The sequence below is a fragment of the Scyliorhinus torazame genome, chromosome 9 (assembly GCF_047496885.1).
Source record: "Scyliorhinus torazame isolate Kashiwa2021f chromosome 9, sScyTor2.1, whole genome shotgun sequence".
In the NCBI taxonomy this organism is placed as follows: Eukaryota; Metazoa; Chordata; class Chondrichthyes; order Carcharhiniformes; family Scyliorhinidae; genus Scyliorhinus; species Scyliorhinus torazame.
In genome coordinates, this window is record NC_092715.1 from 2454237 (window position 1) to 2470251 (window position 16015).

General features: G+C 48.2%; 1 protein-coding gene across 4 annotated transcripts in view; it reads left to right on the top strand.

The window, feature by feature from the left end:
• LOC140429045 (nipped-B-like protein) overlaps positions 1-16015 on the top strand; it is an 817118-nt gene that overhangs the window by 535955 nt on the left and 265148 nt on the right. For all 4 annotated transcript variants that reach the window (XM_072515574.1, XM_072515576.1, XM_072515575.1 and 1 more), the window contains 4 exons: positions 2833-2976; positions 5749-5838; positions 7333-7553; positions 13963-14065. In XM_072515574.1, coding sequence (XP_072371675.1) covers positions 2833-2976; positions 5749-5838; positions 7333-7553; positions 13963-14065 — 558 coding nt within the window. The remainder of the gene's footprint in view (positions 1-2832; positions 2977-5748; positions 5839-7332; positions 7554-13962; positions 14066-16015) is intronic.

Below are 16015 nucleotides of genomic sequence, written 5' to 3' on the forward strand. Positions count from 1 at the left end.
TGTACAAAAAACGACCCATCTATTGTACTCGAACTATATCTTTTCCAGTCAATATTTGGAAAGTTAAAATCTCCCATAATAACTACCCTGTTACTTTCGCTCATATCCAGAATCATCTTCGCCATCCTTTCCTCTACATCCCTAGAACTATTAGGAGGCCTATAAAAAACTCCCAACAGGGTGACCTCTCCTTTCCTGTTTCTAACTTCAGCCCATACTACCTCGGCAGAAGAGTCCCCATCTAGCATCCTCTCCGCCACCGTAATACTGCTCTTGACTAGCAGCGCCACACCTCCCCCTCTTTTGCCTCCTTCTCTGAGCTTACTAAAACACCTAAACCCCGGAACCTGCAACATCCATTCCTGTCCCTGCTCTATCCATGTCTCCGAAATGGCCACAACATCGAAGTCCCAGGTACCAACCCACGCTGCCAGTTCCCCTACCTTGTTTCGTATACTCCTGGCATTGAAGTAGACACACTTCAAACCACCTACCTGAACACTGGCCCCCTCCTGCGATGTCAAATCTGTGCTCCTGACCTCTATACTCTCATTCTCCCTTACCCTAAAACTGCAATCCAGGTTCCCATGCCCCTGCTGCATTAGTTTAAACCCCCCCAAAGAGCACTAACAAATCTCCCCCCCAGGATATTTGTGCCCCTCAGGTTCAGATGTAGACCATGCCTCCTTACTTTCTGCATAAGCCTACCATGGGGAACTTTATCAAATGCCTTACTAAAATCCATGTACACTACATCCACTGCTTTACCCTTTTTTGAACAGGGGCACAACATTCGCCACACTCCAATCCCCTGGTACCACCCCTGTTGACACTGAGGACGAAAAGATCATTGCCAACGGCTCTGCAATTTCATCTCTTGCTTCCCATAGAATCCTTGGATATATCCCGTCAGGCCCGGGGGACTTGTCTATCCTCAAGTTTTTCAAAATGCCCAACACATCTTCCTTCCTGACAAGTATTTCCTCGAGCTTACCAATCTGTTTCACACTGTCCTCTCCAACAATATCGCCCCTCTCATTTGTAAATACAGAAGAAAAATACTCATTCAAGACCTCTCCTATCTCTTCAGACTCAATACACAATCTCCCGCTACTGTCCTTGATCGGACCTACCCTCGCTCTAGTCATTCTCATATTTCTCACATGTGTAAAAGGCCTTGGGGTTTTCCTTGATCCTACCCGCCAAAGATTGTTCATGCCCTCTCTTAGCTCTCCTGATCCCTTTCTTCAGTTCCCTCCTGGCTATCTTGTATCCCTCCAATGCCCTGACTGAACCTTGTTTCCTCAGCCTTACATAAGTCACCTTTTTCCTCTTAACAAGACATTCAACCTCTCTTGTCAACCATGGTTCCCTCACTCGACCATCTCTTCCCTGCCATCACAGGGACATACATATCAAGGACACGTAGCACCTGTTCCTTGAACGAGTTCCACATTTCACTTGTGTCCTTCCCTGCCAGCCTATGTTCCCAACTTATGCACTTCAATTCTTGTCTGACAACATCGTATTTACCCTTCCCCCAATTGTAAACCTTGCCCTGTTGCACGTACCTATCCCTCTCCATTACTAAAGTGAAAGTCACAGAATTGTGGTCACTATCTCCAAAATGCTCCCCCACTAACAAATCTATCACTTGCCCTGGTTCATTACCCAGTACTAAATCCAATATTGCCCCTCCTCTGGTTGGACAATCTACATACTGTGTTAGAAAAGCTTCCTGGACACACTGCACAAACACCACCCCATCCAAACTATTTGATCTAAAGAGTTTCCACTCCATATTTGGGAAGTTAAAGTCGCCCATGACTACTACCCTATGACTTCTGCACCTTTCCAAAATCTGTTTCCCAATCTGTTCCTCCACATCTCTGCTACTATTGGGGGGCCTATAGAAAACTCCTAACAAGGTGACTGCTCCTTTCCTATTTCTGACTTCAACCCATACTACCTCAGTAGGCTGATACTCCTCGAACTGCCTTTCTGCAGCTGTTATACTATCTCTAATTAATAATGCCACCCCCCCCACCTCTTTTACCACCCTCCCTAATCTTATTGAAACATCTATAACCAGGGACCTCCAACAACCATTTCTGCCCCTCTTCTATCCAAGTTTCCGTGATGGCCACCACATCGTAGTCCCAAGTACCGATCCATGCCTTAAGTTCACCCACCTTATTCCTGATGCTTCTTGCGTTGAAGTATACACACTTCAACCCATCTCCGTGCCTGCAAATACTCTCCTTTGTCAGTGTCCCCTTCCCCACTGCCTCATTACATGCTTTGGCGTCCTGAATACCTTCATCCACATGCTTGGTCACCTCCTCAAAGAATTCAATAAGACTTGTAAGGCAAGACCTACCCCTCACAAATCCATGCTGACTATCCCTAATCAAGCAGTGTCTTTCCAGATGCTCAGAAATCCTATCCTTCAGTACCCTTTCCATTACTTTGCCTACCACCGAAGTAAGACTAACTGGCCTGTAATTCCCAGGGTTATCCCTAGTATTGTTCTTTGTGTGGTGAGCTTGTGCACCACCAGTCACGTTCATCCAAATGAGTTGCACCAACAGCTGTTACCAGACTTTTATAACTTGTTACTGATTCTCTACTATAGTATCTACTCACATTTCTGCGTTTCAATTATTCTGTTTGCAAATAAGTCTGGTGCACAATAATGAAAAGTTGTTGAGACTTGGAGTAGTTGAAATTAAATTGTCCATTTGCTTGAGAAAAGGTGTAGGAGAAAGCTTGAACATTGTGCAGTTTGGAGCCATTATTTCAATCACTTTATTCTTGTATTCCTGAATACAGGTTCACCAGTTCAGTAACAAGTCGACAGAGATGGCTCTACGGGTAGCTTCTCTTGATTACTTGGGAACTGTGGCCGCACGATTGAGGAAAGATGCTGTATCCTGCAAGATGGACAGGGAGTCAATTGATCGGATACTCAAACAGGTGGGGGAGAGGCTGACGGGTAGTTATTGCGGGCGAAGGTAATGTTCAGTTTTGTGGAGTTGGTGGGAGGGACACATTGCAGGTTTCGTAGAGTCTTTGTTATGTGGATGTAATATTCAGTCCTATGGAGAGAAGAATGTAAAGCCTGCGAGAGGTGGAAATGTGTGGGGAACATTGGGGTTATTGGAAGAGCATTTAATGATAACATATGAACATATAACTGACAGGAAAAGATGACCCTTTGGTTCATCCAGACTGTTCCCCACAAATCAAATACCTGACCAACACCTTAAAAAAAGGAGGGGGGGGGACGGGACAGTGGGCGAGAGAGAATTTGAGGCATTGCTCTCCGAACACTCAATTCATAGATAATCATAGAATTTACAGTACAGAAGGAGGCCATTTGGCCCATCGAGTCTGCACCGGCTCTTGGAAAGAGCACCCTACCCAAGGTCAACACCATCACCCTATCCCCATAACCCAGTAACCCCACCCAACACTAAGGGCAATTTTGGACACTAAAGGCAATTTATCATGGCCAGTCCACCTAACCTGCACATCTTTGGCCTGTGGGAGGAAACCGGAGCACCCGGAGGAAACCCACGCACACACTGGGAGGATGTGCAGACTCCGCACAGACAGTGACCCAAGCCGGAATCGAACCTGGGACCCTGGAGCTGTGAAGCAATTGTGCTATCCACAATGCTACCGTGCTGCCCCAAATTCATCCAGGTGATTGCTCTGAATTTGATGCTTTGCTCACCTCTTCAGAGGTGATGTGCACCCCAACTCTTAATGGAATTCAGCAAATTACTAATCAGTGTGTGAACAGGTAGCCTATTGCAGAGACCCATTATTCTCATGGATGAGTGTCTTTGGGGGGATGTTAAGGGGTGATCACTGGATGTGTCGGGGGGGTTAAGGGGTGATCACTGGATGTGTCGGGGAGGGGGGGTGTTTATGGGGTGATCACTGCATGTGACGGGGGGTCGTTAAGGGGTGATCACTGGATGTGTTGGGAGGGGGGGGGTTATGGAGTGATCACTGGATGAGTGACGGGGGTGGGGGGGGGGGTTAAGGGATGATCACTGGATGTGACGGGGGGCGTTAAGGGGTGATCAATGGATGGGGCAGCACGGTAGCCTTGTGGATAGCACAATTGCTTCACAGCTCCAGGGTCCCAGGTTCAATTCCGGCTTGGGTCACTGTCTGTGCGGAGTCTGCACATCCTCCCCGTGTGTGCGTGGGTTTCCTCCGAGTGCTCCGGTTTCCTCCCACAGTCCAAAGATGTGCAGGTTAGGTGGATTGGCCATGATAAATTGCCCTTAGTGTCCCAAATTGCCCTTAGTGCTGGGTGGGGTTACTGGGTTATGGGGATAGGGTGGCGGTGTTGACCTTGGGTAGGGTGCTCTTTCCAAGAGCCGGTGCAGACTCGATGGGCCGAATGGCCTCCTTCTGCACTGTAAATTCTATGATAATCTATGATGTGTCGGGTGTGGGGTTGTGAGGTGATCACTGGATGTGTCGGGGGATGGGGGGGGGGTGTTAAGGGTTGATCACTGGATGAGTGACTGGGGGGGGGTTAAGGGGTGATCACTGAATGTGTCGGGGAGGGGGGGTGTTTATGGGGTGATCACTGCATGTGTCGGGGGGGGTTAAGGGGTGATCACTGGATGTGACGGGGGGGGGGGGTTATTGGGTGATCACTGGATGTGACGGGGGGGGGTTAAGGGGTGATCACTGGATGTGTCGGGGGGGGGGGGGAAGGGTGGTTAAGGAGTGATCACTGGATGCGTCGGGGGGGTGGTTTAAGGGGTGATCACTGGATGTGTCGGGATGTTTAAGGGGTGATCACTGGATGTGTCGGGGGGGGGGTTAAGGGGTGATCACTGGATGTGTCGGTGGGGGGGGGATTACTGGATGTGTCGGGGGGTGGGGATCACGATGTGTCGGGGGGGTGGGTTAAGGGGTGATCACTGGTGTGTCGGGGGGGTTAATGGGTGATCACTGGATGTGTTGGGAGGGGGGGTTAAGGGTTGATCACTGGATGAGTGACTGAGGGGGGCTTATGGGGCGATCACTGGATTTGTCGGGGGGGTTATGGGGTGATCACTGGATGTGTCGGGGGGGTTTATGGGGTGATCACTGGATGTGTCGGGGGGGGTTATGGGGTGATCACTGGATGTGTCGGTGGGGGGGTTATGGGGTGATCACTGGATGTGTCGGTGGGGGGGGTTATGGGGTGATCACTGGATGTGTCGGGGGGGGTTATGGGGTGATCACTGGATGAGTGACGGGGGGTTAAGGGGTGATCACTGGATGTGTCGGGGGGGTTATGGGGTGATCACTGGATGTGTCGGGGGGGGTTTATGGGGTGATCGCTGGATGTGTCGGGGGGGTTATGGGGTGATCACTGGATGAGTGACGGGGGGGGTTAAGGGGTGATCACTGGATGTGTCGGGGGGGTTATGGGGTGATCACTGGATGTGTCGGGGGGGGGGGGGTTTATGGTGATTACTGGATGAGTGGGGGGGCTTAAGGGGTGATCACTGGATGTGTCGGGGGGGTTTATGGTGATTACTGGATGAGTGGGGGGGTTTAAGGGGTGATCACTGGATGTGTCGGGGGGGTTTATGGTGATTACTGGATGAGTGGGGGGGCTGGGATGTTTATGGGTGACTCTGTGAGGGTCAGTGGGAGGGTACTGGATAAGCTTCTGTTGGGATGTTGCAGCTCTAATTTTGGTGTTTGCTGATGATTATATTCCTCCAGGTTTCTGGAATTGAAGATGAAGTTCAGCAGCTACAGAAAGCACTGCTTGATTACCTGGATGAGAATACGGAGACCGATCCCTCACTAATGGTAAGTGAAATGTAGCCGCTCACTAAGGTTAGATCTTTATTTGGGGCATTCAAGTGACTGCTGAAAGTGTTTGTCTGATGAGATTAATGGATGGGTACTGGATAAACATCTGTTTGAATAAGATGTGTAAACATATGTTTTGGTAATTGAGTGGAGGGTGTTAGCCGGGAAGCCAGGCTCAGTGAACGTTGGCATTTTAATGGACGGATGGAACTTTGTTGGTCTTCCAACTCCATTTCTATGGTGAAGCTGAGAACAAGGAAACCTTTGGGTACGTGAGATGTGCCTCCCCAGATCTTGTATCACTTCAATTTAAAACTTGCACTAAAGTGAATTTGACTGAATCAACGTTCGTTTCATAATCTGAATACAATTATATTACCTCAAAGTTTCCTTTTTTCTCTCCGCAAAGAATACCTTTCTTTGTAACTTCCAATTTCTGTAGTGTGAATTTTTGAGCGAGATTCTCTGGCCTCACTGCAACATGTTTCTTGATGGCGAGAGGCGACCCACCATTGACCAGCACTGGCATCTTTTGGTCCCACTGCTGTCTATGGGATTTCCAATTGAATCCATCCCACGCCAGCGGAAGGGTAGACCAGAAGATCCCATCGGTGTGGACAGCTGGCACATCTCACCCTTTGTTTCATCTTCCTATTATTGAGGGTTGTGAAACGGGCTACAGTCCTGTGCAAAGAATTGTTACTGCAGCACCCACAGCAAAGAGCTGGTCTTGGAACTGGGACATTCGCAATTCTCAGTTGTAAACAGGATTCAGTAAATCCAGGTACATGTGTTGTGGGGCAGATTATTACACCGAATAATCTCAGGAGCCCCATGTATAGAACAATTGTAACAACGTGATTAGCACTGTTTCTTCACAGCACCAGGATCCCAGGTTTGATTCCCGCTTGGCTCCTCTCTAACCTTTTCCCTTGATGACCAGCTCGGCAGTATGAGCTACTTCAGGTCACAGAAAGCTAGTTGCAGACTGTAAAACAACAATTTACTGACGGGGCCTTGCAGGTGTCTGAGAACAAGTTGCAGACTGTTTTATTAAAACAAAAAAAAGTCTTTACTATGAGTGCAATTTTCCTAACCTTTCAAAAACATTATACGAGTTCAAAAAACTTCTAAGATCCCTTAATAGACTATAATTATTGTCTGCCCATATAAATCATTGTAATTAAACCACGTTCATTAGTTACCCTCTTATACATGTCTGAAGCACAGCCAGAATTCCGGCAGTAGTGGGTGCCTGGAACTCGCTGCCGGAGGAGGTGGTGGAAGCAGGGACGATAGTGACATTTAAGGGGCATCTTGACAAATACATGAATAGGATGGGAATAGAGGGATGCGGATCCCGGAAGTGTAGAAGATTGTAGTTTAGTCGGGCAGCATGGTCAGCACGGGCTTGGAGGGCCGAAGGGCCTGTTCCTGTGCTGTACATTACTTTCTTTCTTTGTTCTTAGTAAGCGTGTGTTTGTTTTTAAGTTTGCTAGGAAATTTTACATTGCGCAGTGGTTTCGTGACACGACGATGGAGACGGAAAAGGCAATGAAGTCACAGAACCAGAAGGATGACGACTCATCAGATGGGGCACAGCATGCTAAGGAGATAGAATCCACAGGCGAGATTATGCAACGAGCAGAAAAACGCAAGAGGTTTCTTCGCTCTGTGATCAAAACTGCCCCAGCTCAGTTTAGCACTCTGAGGTAAGCTGCATGGGTGCGAGGTTTATATTCCACAGTGCAGAATAGAGCCTGCAGGCTGGTTCAGTCATGAAATGTGAAAGCACTAACCCTGCACTAAAGGACATAAATGGATATTCCTACTCCTGCCCTTGTGAGGTGATAGATTCAGAAGAACGCAAGAGTGGCATGACAGCACAGTGATTAGCACTGCTTGCCTCACAGCGCCAGGGACCCGGGTTCAACCTTGAATGACTGGGGAGTTTGCACTTTCTCCCCGTGTCTGCGTGTGTTTCCTCCGGGTGCTCCGGTTTCCTCCCACAGTCCAAAGATGTGCAAGTTAGGTGGATTTGCCATGAACCCCTTCGTATCCAGGTTAGGTGTGATTGCGAGGGGTGGCACGTGGAGTAGTGGTTAGCCCTGCTGCCTCACGGTGCTGCGGACCTGGGTTCGAATCCCGGCCCTGGGTCACTGTCCCTGTGGAGTTTGCACATTCTTCCCGTGTCTCCGTGGGTTTCCCCCCCACAACCCAAAGATGTGCAGGTTAGGTGGATTGGCCACTCTAAATTGCCCCTTAATTGGAAAAAAAATAATTGTGTACTCTAAATTTTTTTTTTATAAATGTTGTGATTGTGGGAGAATTGGCTCAGGTCGGGTGCTCTTTCAGAGGGTCATGCTGACTCGATGGACCGAATGGCGTCCATTCTGCACTGTGGAGATTCTATGACACCATTCAGTGTGATCCTGATCTGGATGGCTTGCATCCCAGGTTGTTAAGGGAAGTGGGGATAGCAGAAGGACTTGCCATCATTTTCCAAACTACCGTAAATAAGGGGAAATACCAGAGGATTGGAGAGTGGCAGGTTTTGACACCCTTATTAAAGGAAGGGTGTAATGACATTCCTAGTAACTTACAGGACAGTCAGTTTAACATCAGTAGTGGATATAAGGCTTTGGAAACGATAAGGTGAGATGTGGGAATGTTCACTGCCCAATGTTCAGCACCATTTGGGCATTCTCAAACACTGAAGCAGTTCACGTGCAAATGCAGCAAGACAATATCCAGGCTGACAAGTGGCAAGTTACATTCACAACACTAGTGCCAGGCAATGACCATCTCCACTGAAAGAATTTTGACCAATTAAGGGTGGGCAACAGATGCTGACCTCACCAGCGAAGCACGCATCCCCTAAAATTTAATTTTTTAAAAACCCTGTATAACTGAAGCATAACGTCCATCCTTTTACATTCAATTCCGCTTGTAACGGATAGCATTCTGTGAGCCTCGTTGGTTAAATGCTGCATCTGGGGACTAAACTTTTCACAGAATCACACAATCCAGTGCAGAAGAGGCCTTTCGGCTCATCGAGTCTGCACCGACACATGAAAAACACCTGACCTGCCCACCTAATCCCATTGGCCAGCACTTGGCCCATTGCCTTCAATGTTAAGCTGTGCCAAGTGCTCATCCGGGTATTTTTTAAAGGATGTGAAGCAACCCGCCTCTACTATCTATTACCCTCCAACCGCTCCTCTTTGTCCACCCTGACCTTAAACAAAATCACCTCCTCCCTCACCACCGCCTTTAGAGCCTCCCAGACGACCGCCTTCGACACCTCACTCGTACAGTTGAAACCTACATATTCCTTAATTACCTTTTCAATTTTGTCACAGAATACCTAGTCCCCCAAAAGTCCCACACCTAATTTCCACCCCAACCTCTGCGCCACCCCCTTCTCCAGCGCCATATCCACCCAATGCGGAGCATGATCTGACACTGCAATTGCTGAATATTCTGACCCCTTAACCCCAGCCAGCAAAGCCTTCCCCACCACGAAAAAGTTGATCCGTGAATATGGACTGCTCTCTCTCTTTTCCCCCCCCCCCCTCTACTATCAGTTCGTGTGCCCAAGTCGGGGATGGCCCCAAACACCACCTTTGCGAATCCCACACCATCCCAATTGGGGCTGTATACACTTGCCAGCGCCACTAACCTCACCTCCAGCACCCCTGTCACAATCACATATCTACCACCACCTTCTCCATCTGGAAGCGTACTCTTTTGCTGACCATTACCGCTACCCCTCGAGCCCTTCCGTCAAGTCCAGAGTGAAACACCAGACTAACCCAGCCCTTTTTAAGTCTCACCTGGTCCTTCACCCTCAAGTGAGTCTCCTGCAGCATTGCTACATCGACTTTCAAACTTTTAAGATGCGCAAGCACCCTTGACCTCTTGACCGGACCTCCTAACCCCCTCACGTGACTATCCTAACTGGGGGTCTCTCACCCCCCCAACCCTTCTTATCCACCATCATCATACCGCCGGGCCCTGCCCCATGAGCCTGACCCACCCATATCCATTATTAGCATCAAACCCTTTCTCTCCCCCCCCCCCTCCCAAAAGCCCCCCCCCCCCCCCCCCCCCACACACATTTCCTCTCGAAAAAACATCTCCCCACATCAGTCCCTTCTCTTCCCCCCACCCCCCCTCTCGCTCGCCTCGTAGGCCCATCGAGACCTGCTAGCCAGGCTCCAATGTCCTCAGCCTTCCTCTCCTCTCACCTCACCTCCGTTCACTAGCTCACTTTAGTTAACTAGCGCGGGTGGCTCCCCCCGCCAAGATATACCGTCCCCTCCCACCCAGTCCCAGAGAAAGAAAAAGCAAAAACAACAATCCAACCCATACAATTCACTAAAATGAGATATAACCATCGCAACACAGAATGCCAATCAACCCAACCAATAACTTGGACTCTGTAACAATGTGAAGAGACGTAAATTACAATACACGTCAGTAAAAAGAAAGTTATGACATTTATACATTTTCCAGCTCCCCAATCACAGTCCACGATCTCTCTTCCAGCCCCACTCCTCACGTCTGTCCCAGGCCTTACGCCTTCATGAACGCCGCAACCGCCTCCACTGTCTTGAAATAAAAGTCTTTGGCATCATACGTCACCCTCAGCTACGCCGGGTATACCATACCAAATCGCACACCCTTTTAATACAGTGCCACCTTCACTCGCCCGAACTCCGTTCGTCTTTTTGCCAACGCCACCGTCAAGTCCTGATAAATCTGAACTCTAGCACCATCCCACTGCACCTCGCGCTTCTGCTTCGCCCAGCTTAACACCACTTCCTTCATGCAGTACTTATGGAAGCAGATAATTACTGCTCTTGGCGACTCATTCACCTTGGGCTTCGGCCTTAATGACCGATGAGCTCGGTCCAGCTCGTACCGGGAGGCATTCTCACCCTCCCCCATCAGCTCCGCCAACTTCTTTGCGAAGTACTCTGTTGGTCTTGGGCCCTCTGCCCCTTCGGCAAGCCCACAATTCTCAGATTATGCCGCCTCGAATAGTTCTCCAAGTCCTCGAGCTTTGCTCGGAGTCCTCTGTTGACATCCACCACCCTCCGCAGTTTGTCCCCCGTCGAGGTGAACTGGTCGCTGTGCTGTGACACGGCCTCCTCCACTTCCTTCATCATCTCGCCCTGCTCTCTCACCTCGGCCGATGTCTTTGCCACAGCTACCCTCACCGGGGCGATTGTCTCCTCCACCAATGATTTCAATGCGACCACCGTCTCCTTCCTCAAAGACTCCATGTGCCTCGCAAACTGCTTTTCCAGCTCCACCGCCATCACCTCGGTCATCTTTTCCACCGTAAGTAGTGCGGCCCCACCATAAGGTGTGGCATTCGCCATCTTGTCAGCGCTTTTGCTGGCCTTCTCATTCAACGGCGAACCCGGGTTTTCTTCCTTCTTCCTAGCTGCTTTTCGCATCCTCTAACGACTTATTATTTTTTCTTTCTTCGATCCGAAAATAAATAAATAATTATTTTCCAAAAAAAATTCCAAAAGTTCCAAAATCAAAAAATCTCTTCCCCTGAGGACCGGACTTCAAACTCCTCAAAAATCCATCTTCAGTGGGAACCACCCAATGTGTTCTAATCCCCCTCTACATCGCGTTCTGGACTCGGGCCTGCCACCTCGATTGCCTCGCCACGTGTCAAGCTCCGCCCACACATCCGACCTCTGGATCGATGCCCCCCGCTCCGGCCGCCGGACACTCCCGCAGGGCTCCTCACCGGCTCTAAACCGGACCGGCCCGACGCCCGTCCCTCGGGCCCCAAAGGCTGAAGAAACCCGGGAAGAAAGAACAACGGGGAAACTCCCGAAAAAAGTCCGAAATATCGCGGACCAGCGGGAACCTCTTCTTGACGCAGCCACTCTGCTCGCGAGCGCCACCGGATGTCCTATCATCAGCAAATCTAGCAACTATATCTTCGGTCCCTTCATTTAAGTCTTTTTTATATATATATTGTAAAGCACTGCTGCTTGTGACAAACCACTTGTTGCATCCTGCCTACTATCTGTTTCTTGTTAGTTAGCTAATCTTCAATCCATACCAATGTACTTTCCCCTCCACCATGAGCTTTTATTTTCTGCAATAACCTTTGAAGTGGCACTTTATCAAATGCCTTCTGAAAAACTATGTACAGTACATCCATCAGTTCCCCTTTATCCACAGTACATGTAACTCCTTCAAAGAACTCCAATAAATTGGCTAAACATGATTTTTCTTTCAGATATTCACTGTTATTTTAATTTGTTCATGGGTGGACGTTGCTGGCTGGGCTAGCCTGCATTGCCCACCACTGAGGGTATTTAAGAGTCAGCCACATTGCTGTGGGTCTGGAGTCACATGTAGGCCAGACCAGGTAAGGATGGCAGATTTCCTCCCCTTAAAGACATTAGTGAACCAGATGGGTTTTTACAACAATCGGCAATGGTTTCATGGTCGTCATTCAGGGGCAGCACGGTAGCATTGTGGATAGCACAATTGCTTTACAGCTCCAGGGTCCCAGGTTCGATTCCGGCTTGGGTCACTGTCTGTGTGGAGTCTGCACATCCTCCCCGTGTGTGCGTGGGTTTCCTCCGGGTGCTCCGGTTTCCTCCCACAGTCCAAAGATGTGCAGGTTAGGTGGATTGGCCGTGATAAATTGCCCTTAGTGTCCAAAATTGCTCTTAGTGTTGGGTGGGGTTACTGGGTTATGGGGATAGGGTGGAGGTGTTGACCTTGGGTAGGGTGCTCTTTCCCAGAGCCGGTGCAGACTCGATGGGCCGAATGGCCTCCTTCTGCACTGTAAATTCTATGAACTATTAGACTTTTAATTCCAGATTTTTTTGAATTCTAATTTTTTTTATCACCTATAGTGGGATTCAAACCCGTGCCCTCCGAGCATTACTCTGAGGTCTCTGGATTGCTAGTCCAGCAATAATAGCACTACCTCACTGCCTCCATTGATTCTGCCTGATTGCCTTGAATTTGCCAAGTGCCCTGCTCTAACATCTTTAATAATGAATTCTAACATTTTCCCAATGATAGGTGTTTGGCTAACTGGCCTGTAGTTTCATGTTTTCTATGTTAGAAGTGGGTTACACCTTGACATTCTCCAATCTGAAGAAGGCGCCTGACCTGCACGATTGTGTCTTTTCTTTCATTTTGATGCTGTCTTTAACTTTTTCAGTTAACCAGGGATGGTGGTTCTTCTCTGTCTGTCTGTCTCTCTCTCTCTCTCTCTCTCTCTCTCTCTCTCTCTCTCTCTCTCTCTCTCTCTCTCTTCTCCCCCCCCCCCCCCCCCCCCCCCCAGTCTTGTTGGAGAGAAAATCTGAAATTAAAAGTTTAATGATGACCATGAAACCATTGTAGATAGTCGTAAAGACCCATCTGGTTCACTAATACTCTTTAGGGGAGGAAATCTTCCTTGGGGCTGGTTTAGCACAGGGCTAAATAGGCCAGCAGCGCGGGTTCAATTCCCGTACCAGCCTCCCCGAACAGGTGCTGGAATGTGGCGACTAGGGGCTTTTCACAGTAACTTCATTTGAAGCCTACTCGTGACAAGCGATTTTCATTTAATTTCAAATCTGCTTCCCTTAGCTGGTCTGGCCTACTTTGACCTCTGAAATGCTCTAGTCAGGGATGGGCCGTAAATGCTGGCCCAGCCAGCAGCGCCCACACCCTGAACAAGTTAATCTCACTAAACAAATCATTTATTTTTTTTTAAAAAAATGTTTTTTTAAAGTTTTTAAATATATTTAGAGTACCCAATACATTTTTTCCAATAAAGGGGCAATTTAGCATGGCCAATCCACCTACCCTGCACATCTTTGGGATGTGAGGGCAAAACCCACGCAAACACGGGGAGAATGTGCAAACTCCACACAGATAGTGACCTCGAGACAGGATTGAAACTGCGACCTCCGCGCCGTGAGGCAGCAGTGCTAACCCACTGGGCCACCGTGCTACCGACAACAAATCATTAAAATAAACCAAATTATATAACTCCAGGCCATTAAACAAATCTTTACCAGTTTAGTCATATTGATCTGTATTCTTGTCTCGAGTCTGACTAGTTTCTTTTTCCGCCCACAGAATGAACTCTGCTAATGTGGATTATGAAGATGCCTGTCTGATTGTTCGATACTTGGCCTCCATGAGGCCGTTTGCACAGAGCTTTGATATTTATTTGACACAGGTGAGTGATGGAATTTAATCAATACCCCTGTAGAAAGGTGTGGAGATGCCGGCGTTGGACTGGGGTGAGCACAGTAAGAAGTGTTACAACACCAGGTTAAAGTTCAACAGCTTTGTTTGGAATCATTAGCTTTCGGAGCGCTGCTCCTTCATCTGATGAAGCTCTGAAAGCTAGTGATTCCAAACCAAGCTGTTGGACTTTAACCTGGTGTTGTAAGACTTCTTACTGTGTAGAAAGGGGTTGAGAGATGAGTGGATCCATTTAATTCGTATGGATTAATCAACCTTGGCTAGAGAAGGAAGTACGGGCAAGTCAAAATTGACGGCTATAAAAGGTGTTGATTGTTCGGTGACCTTTTCTTCCACACTCTGCATTGTGCTTTACAGGCTGGACGCGCTGGCCTAGTTTGTGTGCAGTAAGTTCCATTTCTAATCTGTTTAGTTTAAAATTCGAAGTACCTGTTTGGTTCAGTGATTTCAGATCTTTCAGATGAGGCATTGAGGTAAAGCTTAGCCAACTTCCCAAGTGCAAAAGACCCTAGACTAAGGAGGAGGTGGAAATTTCTGGCATGGGTATCCAATTCTGTACACCACTTTTAGGAAGGTTTGAAGGGATTACAGGGAGTTTTTAACAAATTGGAACCAGGGATGAAGGGCTTGTTTGGTCAAGAGGTGGTGGCGGAGTGGTATTATCACTGGACTGTAATCCAGATACCTGGGGTAATGTTCTGTGGGCTGGGATACGCATCCCACCGTGGCAGCTGGTGGAATTTGTGGGGGTCAGGAGGTAAGTCATAACGCCTTAGCTGATAAAGGCATATCCCATATTCCTTAACCACTTCAATCTACCTGTCCTGCTGCCTTCAGGGATCTATGAAAAATGAAATGACAGTCGCTTATTGTGACAGGTAGGCTTCAATGAAGTTACTGCGAAAAGCCCCTAGTCGCCTGGTTTGGGGAGGCTGGTATGGGAATTGAACCGTGCTGCTGGCCTGCCTTGGTTTGCTTTCAAAGCCAGCGATTTAGCCCTGTGCAAAACCAGCCCCTAAGATATGCACCCCAAGGTTCCTCTGTACTTCCTAGCATCCTACTGTTCATTGTTTATTCCCTTGTCTCGTTAGTTCTTCAAAATGTATCACCCCTCACTTTTCAGGGTTAAATTCCATTTGGCACTGTTCTGCCCTCTACCTAGCCTTTCCATATCGTCCTGTAATCTGAGACTTTCCTCCTCGCTATTTACCACACCACCAATTTTCATGTTTTCTGTGAATTTATTGATACCTCCCCCCAACGTTCACGTCCAGATCATTAATGTACATTACACTTTAAGAATTCTGCCCACTCTGACTATTCCAAATAATATTGGGGAAGTTGAAATCCACTACCATTATTACCCAATTATTTTTAAACTTCTCGGATTTGTCTACACTTTTGCTCTTCCTTCTCCCTGACTGTTTGCGTTTTGGGGCTACTCGCAGCAACGTGATTACCCCGTTCTGTTTTTAAGTTCCACCCCTATGACCTCAATTGAGGAGCCTGTTAAGATAATATCCTCCCTACTGCAGTCATTCACTCCTTGATCAATATCGCAACACCACCACCTCTTTTACAGCCCCCTACCCCCATCTCGCCTGAAGATTCAATACCCCAGGATATTGGCTATCTTTATGAAAGCAAAAATATCCCACTCCCATGTGTTAATAAACACCCACAGCTCATCAGCCTTACCTGTAAGACTCCTTGAATTAAAATAAATGGTGACCCACTGCCCTTCCATATTAGTTTAACCCCGCCCCCCAAACCTGCCGGACAAGGATGTTGTTCCGGTTAAGGTGCAACCCATCGGACTAGTACAGAACCAGTGATCCAAGAAACTAAAACCCTCTGCTCGATCCTCCTATTCCGATACTCGCACGTGGCACAATGCGGCTGGGTTAGCTCACTTGGCTAG